The sequence below is a fragment of the Zonotrichia albicollis genome, chromosome 25 (assembly GCF_047830755.1).
Source record: "Zonotrichia albicollis isolate bZonAlb1 chromosome 25, bZonAlb1.hap1, whole genome shotgun sequence".
Taxonomy (NCBI): Eukaryota; Metazoa; Chordata; class Aves; order Passeriformes; family Passerellidae; genus Zonotrichia; species Zonotrichia albicollis.
Window position 1 is genome coordinate 6,024,472 of NC_133843.1, and position 18,610 is coordinate 6,043,081.

Genomic DNA, 18,610 nt, shown 5'->3' on the forward strand with positions numbered 1-18,610 from the left:
CCCACAGCCCTGTCCCTGCCCTGTGCCCACAGCCCTGGCACTGCCCTGTGCCCCACAGCCCTGGCACTGCTGTGTGACCCACAGCCCTGTCCCTGCCCTGTGTCCCACAGCCCTGGCACTGCAGTCCCCACAGCCCTGGCACTGCTGTGACCCACAGCCCTGGCACTGCTGTCCCCACAGCCCTGGCACTGCCCTGTGCCCCACAGCCCTGTCACTGCCCTGTGCCCCACAGCACTGCCACTTCTGTCCTCACAGCCCTGGCACTGCCCTGTGTCCCACAGCCCTGGCACTGCTGTGTGACCCAGAGCCCTGGCACTGCTGTGTGACCCAGAGCCCTGGCATTGCTTTGTGCCCCACAGCCCTGGCACTGCCCTGTGCCCCACAGCCCTGGCACTGCTGTGCCCCACAGCCCTGGCACTGCCCTGTGCCCCACAGCACTGCCACTTCTGTCCCCACAGCCCTGGCACTGCTGTGTGCCCCACAGCCCTGTCCCTGCCCTGTGCCCCACAGCCCTGTCCCTGCCCTGTGCCCCACAGCACTGTCCCTGCCCTGTGCCCCACAGCCCCTGGCATTGCTTTGTGCCCCACAGCCCTGTCCCTGCCCCGTGTCCCCCCCAGCTCAGGCCCTCTCCTCCCTGCAGAACAGCAGCCAGGCTGCCCCAGCTCCCCGGAACCACAGGGCATCCCCGAGCAGGGTGAAGCTCCAGCAAGAACCTTCCCAAGAGGATTATCCCTCGGGCAGAGCTGCTCCTCAAAGTGCAGAGAAAACGGCCTTAGAGGCCTGGAATTAATGAGCTCAGCTGTGATTACAGCACTGAGCTCACTGACCTGCCCTGAGCTGGATCACAGAGCTCACAGCCCCCTCTGCTCCCAGCCCTGGGCTCTGTTCTCTTGTCAGGATTTCACCCCATCTCATTTAGAGCCCCACTAAAACCCAGGATCATTCAGAGGCATTCCCTTTTTAGTTTTAGGGTTTCTTTGGGTGGAAAACACTGAATGGATTTAGTCGGGGCTTTTTTGTATCCCAACAAAATTCAGTGACCCCCAGAGTTTCAGCACTGCAGAAGTGGCTTATCTGTGGAAAGGAATCAGTGATTCTGATGTTTGAAGGCACTGATGCTCAGGGAGAGCAGAGCTCTGGCTCTGAGCTCCCTGTGGGAAAGGATGAGGCAGCCAAATGGGGAACAGGGAGGGGACACCACGTCTGACAACCCCCCAGAGACACCCAAGAGCTCTTGGCCCCAAAACAAATCCCATGGAAGTGTCTGCAGCACCCAGGTACCTCTGGCAGGAGGGAACTGAAACACGGATTAGGGAGGTCTTGCTCAGGTTGTCTGCCTTAGAGGCTGGGCAGAATTCTGGATTTCCCATAAAATTCCATGTGGGATAACCCCCCCACAGCAAAATCTGAGATTTTGCTCTCAGATTTTCTGAGATTGTGCTCAGAAAATCTGAGAGCAAAATCACTGAGAAAAATCACTGAGAAATCACTGAGGTTGTGCTCTCCTACTTCTTTTTAGAGTCATTTTAAGCAGCTGAAGGTAAGGAAGGCAGAGCAGCTTGAGGGGAAAAAATAGGGAAAACCAGGAAAAAGCAAGCACAGTGAAAAACTGCAGTTCATTCCAGTCTGTGGGAATTCCACATGGGATTGTTGGGGCTGCTCTGGACTCTGATGATTCTTGTGGATCCAGCTGAGGATATTAAACTATCTATAAACATATCATGGAATACATGATATGTTTATAGATAGTTTATATCAGGTGTAGAATGAATCAGAGGGAAATTGTGCACATCCCTGATGGTTTTAGGGTTTCTTTGGGTGGAAAACACTGAATGGATTTAGTTGCGGTTGTTTTATGTCCCAGAAAAATTGAGTGACCCCTGGAGTTTTAAGTGGCTTATCTGTGGAAAGGAATCAGTGATTCTGGTGTGTGAAGGCACTGATGCTCATGGCTCTGAGCACACTCCTGACTGCCCTGCCCTGAGCAATGAACCAAAGGAGATTTCCACCAGGAGTGGCTGATAGCCAGGGCAGAGCTCACTGGGGAGGGAAACCAGATGGAAAGCAAATTCCCTTCACCATCATTGAAGAACATTGACTTCTGAACCTCAGAGAACATGAAATAAATTCACCCATCCCAGTTCAAGGGTTGTATTTCCCACTGGGGAGATGGGAAGGAGCTGGCTGGGCTGTAAATCCCATTCCCACATGGTTCTTGGGTTGGAGGGTGACAGCCCTTGTTGTTGGGCACTGCCAGGGACCCAGGGGCAGCCAGAGCTTACAGGGAACAATTCCTAATTCCCAATCTCCCATCCATGCCTGCCCTCTGGCAGTGGCAGCCATTCCCTGTGTCCTGTCCCTGTTCCCTTGTCCCCAGTCCCTCTCCAGCTCTCCTGGAGCCCCTTCAGGCCCTGCAAGGGCTCTGAGGTGTCCCTGGAGCTGCTCCAGGTGAACACCCCCAGCTTTCCCATCCCCACCTCTATCTCCTCGCTCCCTCAAATGCCATTGTCCTGCTCCTTGCAGAGCCTGAGCAGCCAAAAAGCCGTGGCTGTTGAGCAAGGCTGGGTGCTGGGAGGAGCTGCAGCCCTGCTCCAGGAGCAGCCCATCCTGTAAAACAAACATTCCAGCTCTCACCGCTCCGGCGGCTTCGTCAAACCCACAAATTGCTGCCATTACTCATCCCCGTGGTGCCACCAACCCCAGGCTCCTTGGAAACAAAACCAATAAATCAATGCTTAAAATTAGTCACTCCTGCAGCAGAGGATCGATATCCCTGGCACAAGGGTCGGCATTCCTCTGCTGCTTTTCCGTTTCTGCATTCCTGAGCCTCCTGACATCTCCTCCCGACTGTGGGCAGTGATTTCACCCCGTGACTCATGGCCCTGCTATCACCTCACAGGTTCATACATAAAACAGCTCGGTGACTCCTGTGAACATCACCCAAAAATCCCCAAACACGGAGGATTCCTGACCCTGAACACTCAGCATTATTGATGTTTCACATCCTGCAGTGAATCTCAATGTGTTTTATTATTTTTCTTGAAGTGGTAGGTAGAAACCATAGCTGAGTTGGGATTTTTCAGCCCACAGCTTGTACTGCTGACACTGAAAGATTGGATGTGTGTGGATGGAAGAGCCTAAAACTCACTTTTCCCACAGTAGCTGGACCTCTTTGGATTTGCTTTCTTCTTCTTGGTGCCTTTTCCAAATTCCCCTTCATGCTGAGTATGACCTCGCAGGTTCATACATAAAACAGCTCGGTGACTCCTGTGAACATCACCCAAAAACCCCCAAACACGGAGGATTCCTGACCCTGAACACTCAGCATTATTGATGTTTCACATCCTGCACTTCTGGAAAAGTGACAGCCCGTCCACAGTTTGTTCTCAGCGGTGTGATCCCCGCCAGGCTCAGCCTTCCATTCATTATTCCTTATCAAGCACTTCTGCCATTCCTCCCTTCAGGACTCAGAGCAGACAGGTTGACCTCCAGCTGCTTAGAATTCCCCTCCTTGTCTGTTTGTGCTCCCTTTGAGAACTTCTGGGACAGCTCTAATAATTCCTGGAAGCGACAGCGAGCCCCAGCCAGGGCTTTGATGGCAGCACTGACTCGTGCCTGGGCGGTGACGTCTTCCCACAAAAACCAGCAAACCACTCATCCCTCTAGCAGGGCTTTGTGACTCCTGCCTGCTCTCTCCTCACTTCCCAAGCTCCTGTTCCCTCCACCTCAGCTCACTGTCATCCCGTGGGATTTTAGGTGACAGTTCATGGTTTGCCTTTAGGAACTGACGATTTGTAGCTCGGCTTTAAGCCTGGCCAGTGAACGCTGCTGCAGGGAAAGCAGAGGCTGCAGATCTGGGCAGCTGCTCACAAACCAATCCGTTTAAGTCAGCAAACAAGTTAATCCAGATTAGCTTTGTGCCCACCAAATGCATTACTAACGCTGCCGTGGCCACCGGGGCCGGGCAGGGCCGGGGCACTGTCACCGAGCGAGGCTAATGCGGATTACACGCTCTGAGGGCAGGGGATTTAGGGAGACAACTCACTCTGCAGCCAGGAAGGCCGTGGCAGGCAGCAGGATAAAGGAAAGAGCACACAGCGCTCTTTGGGGCAGCTCTGAGCCTTTTCCAGGCAATTTCTAGCTGGCCTGAGCGCTCAGCAGCGGCAAAACCGCTGCTAAAATTGAAGGGAAATACAGGCAAGTGTGAAGTCGTTAATAAGCACTTCAGTAAGGCTGCTAAAAATGAGCTGTGAACTCTTTTCATCCCCAGGAAGGCCGGGGGATGTGGGCAGAGCACAGTGACTGCAGCAGAGCTCCCGCAGCGTCTCCAGGACTTGTCCTGGCAGGAGGCAGCACAGCGGTGCCTCATCAATTATTGCTTGGGAAGATGAAAATGTGCTGCCTGCTGCTCTTGGAATGGCAGGGCTTGCACCGTGTTTATCTTGCCTCAGAAAAATGCAATTTGCTTCCTGGAAGAGCTGGCCCCCAGAGGGCTCAGACTCTGTGCTGAAGTCACAGGATGGAATTTTTGTTGTGTTTTTTTTTTTTTTTCCGGAGCTGAGGCAGCTCAATGCTGCTGCACTCCAAAGAGCAGGGTTTATTTCAGTGTATTTCCCTCTGTGGCACTGTGTTCAGGGATCTTTTCTCTTCCTGTTCTCTTCCACAATCTTGGAAGCAGGGGAAGAATTCACCCAAACATTGAGTGGTGCTGCTGACTGAATTGCTCCCTTTTGTCAGCAAATCCACCTGCAGCTCTGCTCAGTTTGAGCCCAGCACACTGAGAATTCCCACTTTTCCTCACAGATGTAGAGGATTGTGCCACCAGCTGCTGCACATCCCTGAGTGTTGCACTTCCCAAAACCCACCGGCTTTGATGGCAACGACTCCAGCCCAGGGGCTGAGGGGACACAAAGCTCACGCCCGGATCCTGGGGACAGCTCTGGGTTGTCAGGACAAGGACCCTGAGGGGCTGGAGCGTGTCCAGAGATGGGAACAGAGCTGGGGAAGGGGCTGGAGCACCAGAGGGGCTGAGGGAGCTGGGCAGGGGCTCAGCCTGGAGCAAAGGAGGCTCAGGGGGCCCTTGTGGCTCTGCACAGCTCCTGACAGGAGGGGACAGCCCAGGGAACAGGGACAGGACAAGCGCAGCAGCCCTTGCTGTGCCAGGGGAGATTTAGGTTGGCTATTGTGAAAATCCCTTCATGGCAAGGGGGTCAGGCACTGGCACAGACTGCCCAGGGCAGCGCTGGAGTCCCCATCCCTGGGTGTGGCACTTGGGGACACGTTTTGGTCAAGGGCTGACCCCGTGATCTGGGAGAGTTTTCCAGCCTGGGGAGCTGCAGAAGGATCCCTGCACAGGCAGAAAGCCACAATCCCACCCCTCTTCCACTCCATCAACACCTGCCAGGATCAATGAGCCCACCATGACCAGCAGCTCCCAAATCCCTGCTCTTGTGGTGGGCACTGGCACAGCCATGGGCTGAACACTGCGGAGATGGGCACGTGTGGCACTGCCAGGTCCCAAGGGAGGCAGCTCCTATGGGAATTCCAAGGGATGGCACTGCCAGACCCCGAGGGAAGCAGCTCCCAGTGGGATTCCAGGGGATGGAACCCTGATGGGAGCAGGGTGCAGGATTCCCTGCCAGCCCCTGATGGGAGCAGGATTCCAGGAGATGGCACTGCCAGGTCCCAAGAGAGGCAGCTCCCAGTGGGATTCCAGGGCATGGCACTGCCAGTCCCCGAGGGAAGCAGCTCCCAGTGGGATTCCAGGGGGTGGCACTGCCCATCAGGACCCCAAGGGGTGGCATTGCCAGGTCCCAAGGAAGGCAGTTTCTATGGAAATTCCAGAGCATGGAATTGCCCATTGGGATTTCAGAGGATGGCACTGCCAGCCCCCGATGGGAGTGGGATTTTAGAGAATGGCACTGCCAGCCCCTGAGGAAGGCAGCTCCCATCAGGACCCCAGGGGATGGCACTGCCAGCCCCCAAGGGAGGCAGCTCCTATGGGGATTCCAGGGCATGGCATTGCCCATTGGGATTCCAGAGGATGGCACTGCCAGCTCCTAAGGGAGGCAGCTCCCAGTGGGATTCCAGAGGATGGCACTGCCAGCCCCCAAGGGAGGAGGCTCCCATTGGGATTTCTTAGGATGGCATTGCCAGCCCCTGATGGGAGTGGGATTCCAGGGGATGGCACTGCCAGGTTCCAAAGGAGGCAGTTCCCAGTGGGATTCTAAGGCATGGCACTGCCCATGGGGACCCCAGGGGGTGGCATTGCCAGGTCCCAAGGGCAACAGCTCCTATGGAGATTCCAGGACATGTCACTGCCCATTGGGATTTCTTAGGATGGCACTGCCAGCCCCCAATGGGAATGGGATTCCAGGGGATGGCACTGCCAGGTCCCAAGAGAGGCAGCTCCCAGTGGGATTCCAGAGGATGGCACTGCCCATCAGGACTACAGGGGATGGCATTGCCAGGTCCCAAGGGAGGCGGCTCCTATGGGGACTTCAGGGGATGGCAATGCTCATGGGGACTCCAAAGATGGCACTGCCCATGAGGACTCCAGGGCATGGCACTGCCAGCTCCCAAGGAAAGCAGCTCTTATGGGAATTCTAGGACATGGCACTGCCCATGAGGACTCCAGGGGATGGCACTGCCAGGTCCCAAAGGAGGCAGTTCCCAGTGGGATTCTAAGGCATGGCACTGCCCATGGGAACTCCAGAGATGGCACTGCCAGCTCCCAAGGGAAGCAGCTCCTATGGGGATTCCAGGACATGGCACTGCCCATGGGGACTCCAGAGATGGCACTGCCAGCCCTCAGGGCAGCAGCTGCCATGCAGGGAGGCACTGCCAGGGCACTGCAGGATACTCACTGTGTGAGAAGCGCTGGGTGATGGGGGTGCCAGGGTAGGGGTAAGTGCGGCTCTCCCACTGGATGTTCCCTTCCTGCACTGCCTTGATAAAGCCGTGGTAGCACTGATGGGCCACACCTGGGGAGAGAACAACACTGTCAGCAAAGCTGGGAACTGCTGGGGGAGATGAAACAGGAAAGCCTTATCAATATGATTGCCTGGCAGAAGATTTTGAGAATACAGAAACTGTAAGTGAGATTGAAATGAAAGCAAGCTTTGAGATCACTTGGTTACTGAACAACTGGAAAACAATGGTGTGGCTGCTGAAGGTGATCCCCTTTTGATGGAACAACACCCTCTGCTTGCAGACAGGCCCAAGGGGCAGAGCAGACCCTGCAGCTTGGCAGAAGGGGCCCAAAGAGGAGTTTTTAGAGCCAGGACAGGTCTCAGTGTGACCCTGAGAGCAAACCAGGGCTGTCCCCTGACTGCCAGACCTGGAAAGCCACCCCAGCCAGGCTGGCAGTCTAACTGAAGGATTGCTCTCAGGGACAGACACCTGAAAAAAAGGAAAGAAATCCATGGGATGGCAGAAACCTGTTGGGGAAGATGAAACAGGAAAGCCTTATAAATATGATTGTCTGGGAAAAGATTTTGAGAATATGGAAACTATAAGTGAGATTGAAGTGAAAGCAAGCTTTGAGATCCCTCAGTTACTGAACAACTGGAAAACAATGGTGTGGTTGGCTGAAGGTGATCCCCTTTTGATGGAACAACACCCTCTGCTTGCAGACAGGCCCAAGGCTCAGAGCAGACCCTGCAGCTTGGCAGAAGGGGCCCAAAGAGGAGTTTTTAGGGTTTAAAATATAACACAGTATGGTAATGTAGTGATTCTTATAGGCTGTATGGAAATGCTGTAATATTTGTATCTTGTACTAGATTGGTTAGTGAAAATCAGAATATTCAGCACACAAGAAGATTTATTGTATTGGAACGGGAACCTCGCTCTCTTAGCTCTTGCCTTTTACTCTCTTATCCCTTTTACTCTCTTTCCCTCTCATCCTCTCTGCCCCTCTCCTCTCCCAGCCCTGCTCCAGCTGTGTTTGGCAGCTCCCAGCAGGGCCCTGCACTTGGCCCTTTGCAATGAACCCCAAGTTCCCGACCTGGCTGCAGAGATCTCTCGTGTCCGTCTGTCCCCACTGTCCTACCCCTGATGCTCCTACAGGGAACAAGCTGTGCCTGCACAGTGCCAGCAGCTGCAAAGCCCCGTGCTTGGGTTAGAACCACGCTGGGAATGTGGGGGATTAAAGGAATAAAGACAAGGGAACTCTGCAAATGTGGAAGTCAGCAGTGTGTGCCGGCCGGGTCACGACATCCCGGCAGCTCCAGTCGGGAAGCAGAGCCCTTGGAGAGGAAGGAAGCACTGGGGTGCTGTGGGGAGCTTGTGCTCAGCCCTCTGTGCTGCACCCTGTTCCCTCAGCACACCCTGAGGGGCAGCTTCCCTTCTCCTGAGGAACCTCAGTGCAATAATCAACTTGTGAGAGTGTGAATGCAGCTACTGGCCAGGGATCTGAAAGGAACTGGAGTGATAAAAATCGACAGGGATGCTCCAAGGCTGCCACTAATTCTGGAATGGGCCAGAGGCTGCTCCCTGAGGAGACAGAAGGGTCTGGAGAAGGTTTCTGGCTGCAGCAGCAGCTCAGCAGACACTTGGTGGCACCTGCACTGAGGATGCCACAACGTGCCAAGAGTTCTTCCCCAAGCCCTGTGCCAGGAACACCCCCAGCAAGAAATCCCACTCCGGGATACAAAGCAGGAAGGGGTTTTTAAAATAAAATATAAAGCCTGGGGTCCTTGAGGAGCTGATCCCTGAGAGTCACACGGGAAAGGCAATGTGAGCTCCAGGAGTGCACAGCAGATGTATCCTGGCAAACAGGAAAAATGAACCAGGAGAACACGAATCAATTGTTTACCTCGAGTGACCTCCCTGGGCACAGCTCACAGGTGGTGGCTCCAGTATTACAGTGACCTTAGACGGTCACTGGGGTGAGAGAAGGATGAGAATCTTGTTTCTTGATCAGAAGGCTTGATTTATTTATATAAGATATATAATACATTATAACTATACTAAAAAGAATAAGAAGAGAAGCTGCAGAGAGCTGCTCAGCTAAGAATAGAATAGAAGGAATGAATAACAAAGTTCTGTGTGCAGGGAATCTGTCCCTGAGCTGCTCCTGTGATTGGCCTTTAATGGTACACATGGAAGATGAGCCAATCACAGGGGCACCTGCTACATTTCACAGCAGCTGATAACAATTGTTTACATTCTTCTTCTGGGGCTCTGCTTCCCAGAAGATGGACAAATGTGAAAGAAAGGATTTCTATGAAAAAATCTCTGCGACAGCTCCAGAGCTTCCCTTGGCTGGAACTGCCCCAGAAGGGCCCAGCTGCCCTGCACCACCCATCCCTGAGAGGTGACACAGCCCAAAGCCACACTGTACCCACCCTGGGCTCCAGGGAAGTTTCCCACATCCCTCTGGGCTGACTCCCAGCTGTTTGTCCATCCCAGCTGCATCCCTTGCAGGCCATCCAGGAAACAGCCAAGCAGCCACTGGGGGCTGCAGCACTTGGCAAAGGGCTGGGGGCAGCTGCTGCCCCAAAAGGATGCACAAAAAAAGGGATTTTGGGCCATGGGCACTGCTGGGGTAGCTGTGGTTTTTAACCCCCAGCCTGTTCAGCTCTGGGCAGAGTGGGAAATGCCTGGGATCTTTCAGATGAGGAGAATTCCATAAATGAGCCATCACCTCACAATCTGCCAAGGGCATTCCTCACCTGACACCCACTCCTGTTTTCCAGAAGGAGCACATTCCCCTTGTGCAGCAACCTGTCCCATTTCCTAGGACTGAACTGCTCTCCTCTGAAACTCCTTGTTTTTAAATGAAGCTCATGATTAAAGTGTGCACCCCACAGAATGGTACCAGAAATCACCCAATGTATTAAAATAAATTGAAGTAGAAGATTCTGCTTGTATCCTTGTCCAAATTTTCTCTCTTTATTTGCTGTATCATACTTCTCCAGCATTCAAATACCCCCACAGGGCTCTGGAATGAGTGTGCAGAGGCAAAGGAAGGATCTGTGTCTCTGGGCTAAGCTGGAACATGCACATCTCTACTCATGCAGATTTTATGCTGCACTTATCTCCAGCAGAGCTGTAAGAAGCAGAGCCAGGGCTGCTGGAAGCAGCAGCTTTGGGAATGTTAATTACTGAGCAAGAGGCAAATGAAGTGCAATTAAAACCCCATCAGCCCTGGGACACTGGCAGGGGCTCTGGGAGGAGGCTGCAACCCAAGGTCACCAGTGCAGCACTGGGAGCACCCAGAGGCAGCAGAGGAGCTGCTCTGTCCTGGGGCTTTGGTTTAGTTTGGGCTGGAAGGGACCTCAAAGCTCATCCAGCTCCAAGCCCTGCTAAGGTGGGATCTTCCACCATCCCAGGGCACTCCAAGCCCTGTCCAGCCTGGCCTTGGACATTTCCAGGATGGGAATTCATGGCCCCTCTGGGTTTCTATGCTGAGGGGTTCAATTCTGCACAGCTCCAGGCCTGCTTTGAGCAAAGCCAGGGTAGAGTTTCTCTGGGGTTTCACACAAGTGACATTTCAGAGTTTGAGGGGAAAACAAGAGAGCTGGGTTCCAAACCCCACAATCAGAGAAATTGCTGCCATCACTTGTACCTTTGATCAGTCGATACCACTGTTTGCAGACAAGGGCGGCGGTTTTGTGCTCCTGGTAGGGAGAGAGGAAGGACAGGATGTATTCCAAAACCTCTTCTGGCAGCTCCAGCATCGATCTGGAGCTGGGCCTGGGCTCCTCCACCTCCAGCTCAGCGTGGGGCTCTTCCTCCTGCTCCATCGTCCCTTCCACGGCGGCCTCCTCTGCATCCACGGCCATGAACCCGTCATCGTCACTGTCCGAGGAGCTGGCCATGGCATCCCCTGTCACAGCTGCCAAAAGGGACAACAGAGAGTCACAGGGAGCACCAGCAACAGCCATGGGCACTGTGTGAGGAGCTGGCCATGGCATCCCCTGTCACAGCTGCCAAAAGGGACAACAGGGAGGTCACAGGGAGCACCAGCAACAGCCATGGGCACTGTGTAAGGAGCTGGCCATGGCATCCCCTGTCACAGCTGCCAAAAGGGACAACAGAGTCACAGGGAGCACCAGCAACAGCCATGGGCACTGTGTAAGGAGCTGGCCATGGCATCCCCTGTCACAGCTGCCAAAAGGGACAACAGGGAGGTCACAGGGAGCACCAGGAACAGCCATGGGCACTGTGTGAGGAGCTGGCCATGGCATCCCCTGTCACAGCTGCCAAAAGGGACAACAGGGAGGTCACAGGGAGCACCAGCAACAGCCATGGGCACTGTGTGAGGAGCTGGCCATGGCATCCCCTGTCACAGCTGCCAAAAGGGACAACAGGGAGGTCACACATGTCACAACTCAGTGCATCCCTCTGGGTGTTCAGAGTGGCCAGGACCCTGCCAGGGGGCTCAGAGACCCTGGCACACAGCCCAGAGCACCTGGGGATGTGATTGTGACCCCTGGAGCAAGGTGCCAGCTTTGTATGAGGACATGAAAGTCACAGAGGTTCAAACAGTATAATAAAATGATCACAGGGTGAAAATGTAGATTTTAGGATTTTTGGTATGGGGGTTATGGGGATAAGATGGAGGAATCTGGGTGTGTCCAGCCTTTCTCCTTCTTCTTGTTCTCCATTTTCTGCAGTGATGTTGGCACTTTGGGATTGGTCTAGAGTAGAAGCTCACTGTTCAACACAGGTGATAGATATTGGGAATTAAGTGTAAATATGTTACATGTAGTTTGTAGTATAGAAGGACAACACAGAGTGCCTGTGGCTGCCCTGCTGAGCAGATCTCAGCTGGGCAGAAAGAAAATTTTATAGCTAAGAATTAATAAACAACCTCAAGACTGAAAAGTGAAGAGTCCAGACTCATTCTTCAGTTGCATGGGTTGAAACAGAGACAGAAGCAGAGACACCCTGCACATCTGGGGCAGCAATTACCAACCAAAACCCGAGCACACGGAGCACCAGGAGCACACTGAGAGCTGTGTCCCACACCAGAGGGCTCTGGCACACCAATCACTGAGTGCAGGACTGTCCAGTTTTCGGCTGTTTGGAGGGCCTGGAAAGGCCCGGGGTGGCCTTGGGGCAGCCCGCGTATCAAAGGACGAGAAGAGGCTTCAGTTCTTCTTTCGGTCTCGGTGTTTATTAATTGTTTATCTAAAAGATTTTCTCTCGGCCCGACAGAGCTCTGCTCAGCAGCCAGCCATGAGCACACTGTCCTGCCCTCCGGACAGTCACCTATCTTTATACCCATAGTTACGTGTACAATATTTATCATTTTTCCCCAATCCTTTTTATTTTTATTGTCCGGTGCACTTTCAGTAACGACCAATCCCAAAGTGCCACCATCACCACAGAAGATGGAGGAGAAGAAGAAGAAGAAGAAGGACAGGACACGCCCCAATTCCTCCATCTTACTTCTCTAAACCCCCCTGTACAGAAATCCTAAACCCTGTGTTTCATTCTCTAACTAACTAATCTCTTCACCATTCACCCCGGTGAAATCCTCCTATCCTCATACAGGTGTCGTCTCCTGTGTAGGATCAAAGTCCAGCCCCAGACACTTCTGGAACATTCCAGGACTCCCGAGCCCCCCAAGGGTGCTCTCAGTGGCTCGGCACCTCAGTCCTGAGGTGCTGAGATCCCACACAGGACGTGGTTTTGCAGTTTTGCAGCAGCTGAGGGTTTAGGAAGGGCTTTCCCAGGTCACTCCATCCCTCCCCACCCTGCAGTGGGGAGCAGAGAGCCAAAGGCCAAGCCTGGAGCTGCTGCTCCCTCACTGGGCACGAGGAGACATCGCCCTGCCCTGCCCTGCCCAGCTGGGATGGGGAAAGGATCCCTGGGGAACTCACCCGAGCTGAGCCAGGAGCACAGGACATTTACAGTCCCTGTGGAACCTGTTCTGCCAGCCAGGCTGTTTTACCCCAAACATCTCCTTTGTGGGGGGGAAAATGCCCTGCCTCGTTTTCAGCACCCTTTTCCCTTTATTTGTGAAATACCTGCACACAGCCCTGGCTGGCAGGAGGTGAGGAAAGCAAATCCCCCCAGGATTTATGGCTGATGGAAGGCTGGGAGAGCAGAGTTGTATCTCCAGCTATTCCCAACATCCCCAGTGTAAGGTGACACCTTGATGACAGAAAAGTGTCATGAAATAAATCCACCTTAACGAGTGGCTGTGTCCAGTCTGGGCAGCTGGCCCTGTGTGAGGTTGAATCCATGCAAATGCAGACAAACAGCCTGTCCTGAGCACAGCAGCAGCACTTTTCCCTTCCAAGGTGGCTGAGTGGAGGCCAAGGGAGCAGCAGCTCCCTCACTGCTCCTGGATCCTTAACCCAAACCACAGCAACAGCTCCTGGGGATGACATGGAGCCTTCTTTTCCAGAAATTCCCTTTTTATCCTTTCCTAGCACGAGAAAAGGACCCAAACCAGGGCAAGCTCCCCATTCTTTGGGTTCCTCCCAAGTCCACAAGGCAGAGGCTGCCCAGCCTTCCCCCAAACCTGGACTGACCAGGGTTATTGGAGACAAATCCACACAGTCCATAGGAGAAACTCAACCTGCAGCAGGCCAGGAAGCAAACCAAGACAGCTTTTCCCTAACATCCTCCAATATAAGAATATTATAATTATTTTTTTCCAAATCCTAACTATCCCAGAAAATACAGCTGGAAGGAATTGAAATTATTGATGTCAGGGTTTAACTTGGGTTACCTAGCAGGATAAATACCCTGATACAGAAATAAATACCCTGATACAGAAATACCCTGGTAACAAACCCCACATTACACCACATCACCTTGGGACATTGACTGGTTTATAAATGAGGTTTATTTCTCAGGAATAACCTGAGCTGCTGTTACAATCCAGGGTTTTCCCATGCCGTGGGAATGGCAGGTGGTGCAGACACAGAGGGGGAAAGCTTTCCATGGCAACCAATTCATGCCCAGGAGAATGACAGGCGCCAGCACCATCCCCAGCACTGTCAGGTTCCCTGAGGAAGCAGCTCTGGGAAATGCACAGGGCTGTCAATCTGTGGGAGGAACCACAGCAGAACCCAGCACGTTTCCTGTCCGATTTTCGGCTGTTTGGATGGCCTGGAAAGGCCCGGGGTGGCTTTGGACAGCCCGCGTATCAAAGGAACAGAAGAGGCTTCAGTTCTTTTCTCGGTCTCTGTGTTTATTAATTGTTTATCTAAAAGATTTTCTCTCGGCCCGACAGAGCTCTGCTCAGCAGCCAGTCATGAGCACACTGTCCCCCCTCCGGGCGGTCACCTATCTTTATACCCAAAGTTACGTGTACAATATTTATCATTTTTCCCCAATACTTTTTACCCTTATTGCTCAGTGCACTTTTAGTAACAACTAATCTCAAAGTGCCACCATCACCACAGAAGATGGAGGAGAAGAAGAAGAAGGACAGGACACGCCCCAATTCCTCCATCTTACTTCTCTAAACCCCCCTGTACAGAAATCCTAAACCCTGTGTCTCACCCTCTAATTAACTAATCCCTTCACCATTCACCCTGGTGAAGCCCTCATCCTTGTCGTCTCCTGTGTAGGATCAAAGTGCAGCCACCAGACACTTCTGGAACATTCCAGGACTCCCGAGCCCCCCAAGGGTGCTCTCAGTGACCCCTCAGTGCTGAGGTGCTGAGATCCCACAGTTTCCCATGGCAGAAATCCCTGCTGGAGTCACTGCTGTGCAGGGGAGGCCTGTGAGGTGCTCACAGGGGTTCTTGGATAGGGGAAGAGATGAGGATCTGACTCCATGTTTCAGGAGGCTGATTTATTATTTTATGATATATATTACATTAAAACTATACTAAAGGAATAGAAGAAAAGGTTTCATCAGAAGGCTAGAAGAATAGAATAGGAAGGAATTATAACAAAGGCTTCTGCTTCAGACAGAGAGTCCGAGCCAGCTGACTGTGACTGGCCATTAATTACAAACAAACTAACATGAGCTAATCACAGATGCACCTGTTGCATTCCACAGCAGCAGATAATCAATGTTTACATTTTGTTCCTGAGGCCTCTCAGCTTCTCAGGAGAAAAAAATCCTAAGGAAAGGATTTTTCATTAAAGTTGTCTGTGACAGAGGCTGGAACCCAAACAGTGACAGGGACACTGCCAGAACCTGCCTGACACAGAACAGGCAAGAGTTCCCAGGGACTGAGGGAAAGGAAAAGTGGAATTGTGCTAAAAAATATGAAAGAATGGAGGGTTGGGCCTTCTCCAAGCAAAGGCATCTGTGGCTGGGAAGTGCCTGTGCTGGTTTCCATCCTGCCACAGCACAGAACCAGCACTGCTGGTGTCCCTGCCCATGATGGGGCTGTGCCCATGCCCAGGATGGGGTTGTGCCCATGATGGGGCTGTGCCCAGGATGGGGCTGTGCCCTTGCCCAGGATGGGGCTGTGCCCAGGATGGGGCTGTGCCCCTGCCCATGATGGGGCTGTGCCCTTGCCCAGGATGGGGCTGTGCCCCTGCCCATGATGGGGCTGTGCCCTTGCCCAGGATGGGGCTGTGCCCCTGCCCAGGATGGGGCTGTGCCCAGGATGGGGCTGTGCCCATGATGGGGCTGTGCCCATGATGGGGCTGTGCCCAGGATGGGGCTGTGCCCCTGCCCATGATGGGGCTGTGCCCATGATGGGGCTGTGCCCATGATGGGGCTGTGCCCAGGCTGGCATTGAGCCATGCTCCATGCTCCAGGCTGGAATGGGGCTGTGCCCCTGCCCAGGATACAGAGGGACAGCAGGGTCTGTCCCTCCCAGCCTGGGATCACAGAGCAGCTCCCCAGGAGTCAGAGGTTTCACATCCTCAAGCCCTGCCAGAACCCTGAGCAGGAGATTTTGCCTCTGGCCCGGGGACAGTGGTGATGGACCAGGGGCTTGTCAGGACCTTGTGTGATCCCAACCATTTTTATTTGTGCTCTAAATAATGTCCAAATGCTGCTGGAGAGGGTCATGGGCAGTGCAGGAATGCACACCCACTAGAAAGAGGTGTTTTCCTGCTAGTAAATCCCAATTTGGATCCTCTAGAGCAGGCTCAGGAATAACCCAACACGGCAGGCTGATCCCAGGCACAAAACACCAAAAATCATCTTTAGAACAGTGGGAGGAGCCCCAAATAGCATATCTGAGGATGGAGAAGCTCCACTGAGTTTTGTCTGCTCTTCCCAAGCCACTTGATAATATTATAAATATTCCACAGCATCTCCTTTGGTAAATCCTTGTTTCCTAAACGTTTGAACAGAAGGAATAACCATCCTCAGAGTTTTCACACCCACGCTGTGTTCTTTTTTGGAAGAAAACAAGGCCAGCAATAAACCCAGCTCCCAAAAGGCAGCTCACTGTCAAAATAACCCTCCAAGCTTGACCTGCCATGGGTGTGGATTTTGTTTGGAAGGGTGGGCTGGGAATAACCACCCCTGGAATGTAAAGCAAAGCCCTGTCCTAAACCCTGCTCCAATACAGAAAAAGGAAAAAGAACCCAGGCAGTTGGCAAGAAAGAGCTAAAGCACCCCAGCAGCTCCTGCTGCCAGGTATTCAGCAGATCCATGAGGGGAAATCCCACACCTGGGGTTTTACTGGTTATTCCAGAAGCAGAACTGAGCGTTCCTGCATTTTTGGGTGATGCAAGAGGAGCTTTCTCCCTCATCCTGCCTCTCCAGGTGCTCTCTGCTTGCACCACAATGGCTCCACTTTGTACTGGGCTAAAATGAATCTCTGAGCACTCAAAAAGCTGCAAGCCAGAGATTTAAGCAGTTGTGTCTCATCCCAAAGTGGCTGCAATCCAATTAACTCCGGGATGGGATCGAGCCCTGAAAACACCGACACAACCCCAAACACTCCACGATGTTCTGCACCCCAGAGCCCTGCTTGTGAGATCTCAGCACCTCAGCACTGAGGTGTCACCGAGAGCACCCTTGGGGGGCTCGGGAGTCCTGGAATGTTCCAGAAGTGTCTGGTGGCTGCACTTTGATCCTACACAGGAGACGACACCTGTATGAGGATAGGAGGGTTTCACCGGGGTGAATGGTGAAGGGATGAGTTAATTAGAGAGTGAAACACAGGGTTTAGGATTTCTCTACAGGGGGGTTTAGAGAAGCAAGATGGAGGAATTGGGGCGTGTCCTGTCCTTCTTCTTCTTCTCCTCCATCTTCTGTAGTGATGGTGGCACTTTGGGATTGGTCATTACTAAAAGTGCACTGAGCAATAAGGGTGAAAAGTATTGGGGAAAAATGATAAATATTGTATATGTAACTTTGGGTATAAAGATAGGTGACCGCCCGGAGGGAGGGGAGTGTGCTCATGGCTGGCTGCTGAGCAGAGCTCTGTCGAGCCGAGAGAAAATCTTTTAGATAAACAATTAATAAACACCGAGACCGAGAAAAGAACTGAAGCCTCTTCTCATCCTTTGAAACGCGGGCTGCCCAAAGCCACCCCGGGCCTTTCCAGGCCATCCAAACAGCCGAGAACCGGACACCTGCTGTCCCACAGAAATGCCTATCCCAGCAGCAGGAAGGCTTTTGGGGTGCTCAGGGATCAGCCTGGACTGCAGCAAGGAGTGGCAGCTGCTCCAGGAAGGGCTGCAAAGGGCAGCGGGAGCGCGGCGCCGATGGAATCTGCCTGCCCTCTCCTAAGAGCTGCCAAAACATCTCATAATCCTTCTCCTCCTTCCAGAGCACTTCCATTTTCCCCTCCCTCCCCTCCTGAAATTAGTTAAGAACCTGCTGTTTATTTCTGAAGTAATTATCTGGAACAAACAGCTGAGGAATATGAAAATAAATATATATTACTTATATAAAAAATAACCCCACGGGGTTGAAGCACTGCTCCAAAGCTGCTCCTGCAAATCCCCTCCTGCTCCAAGGAGCTTTTCCTACCTGCAGGGCCCTCCCCTGGTCCCAAAGCTCAGGCCTGGGTGGCACTGGTGGCTCCCTCCTGAGCTGCCTCCTCCTCTCCACAACTGCTTCAGGAAGTGCTTGAACCTGCAGGGGTTTTGACCTGCCCTTTTCCCTCCTCTTTTTATGGATTTGATGGGAAAAAAGCCTCCAAGGGCAAGCTGTGAATGGCAGTGAGAGGCTGAGCACTGATCCTGAGTCACTGGGAATGCTCATTCCCACCAGGAACACAGGGAATGTTCCCTCCAAGGAGGAGCTGCTGCTCCCACCAGGAAGAAAAGGAAAAAGGAAAGGAAAAAGGAAAGAAAAGAGGAAAGAAAAGAGGAAAAGGAAAGGAAGGGGAGGGGGAGGGGAGGGGAGGGGAGGGGAGGGGAGGGGAAGGGAAGGGAAGGGAAGGGAAGGGAAGGGAAGGGAAGGGAAGGGAAGGGAAGGGAAGGGAAGGGAAGGAAAGGAAAGGAAAGGAAAGGAAAGGAAAGGAAAGGAAAGGAAAGGAAAGGAAAGGAAAGGAAAGGAAAGGAAAGGAAAGGAAAGGAAAGGAAAGGAAAGGAAAGGAAAGGAAAGGAAAGGAAAGGAAAGGAAAGGAAAGGAAAGGAAAGGAAAGGAAAGGAAAGGAAAGGAAAGGAAAGGAAAGGAAAGGAAAGGAAAGGAAAAGGAAGGGGAGGTTTGGGAAGAGGAAGAGGAAGAGGAAGAGGAAGAGGAAGAGGAAGAGGAAGAGGAAGAGGAAGAGGA

At 52.9% G+C, this 18,610-nt stretch overlaps 1 protein-coding gene across 1 annotated transcript in view; it reads right to left on the reverse strand.

Moving 5' to 3' along the window:
* Positions 1-18,610, reverse strand: part of FBXO42 (F-box protein 42) — a 63,484-nt gene that overhangs the window by 30,312 nt on the left and 14,562 nt on the right. Inside the window, exons 2-3 of the mRNA XM_074558582.1 lie at positions 10,571-10,840; positions 6,867-6,983 (exon numbers count right to left, since the gene is read on the reverse strand). Of these exons, the coding sequence (XP_074414683.1) occupies positions 6,867-6,983; positions 10,571-10,823 (370 nt within the window). The 5' untranslated portion in view covers positions 10,824-10,840. The remainder of the gene's footprint in view (positions 1-6,866; positions 6,984-10,570; positions 10,841-18,610) is intronic.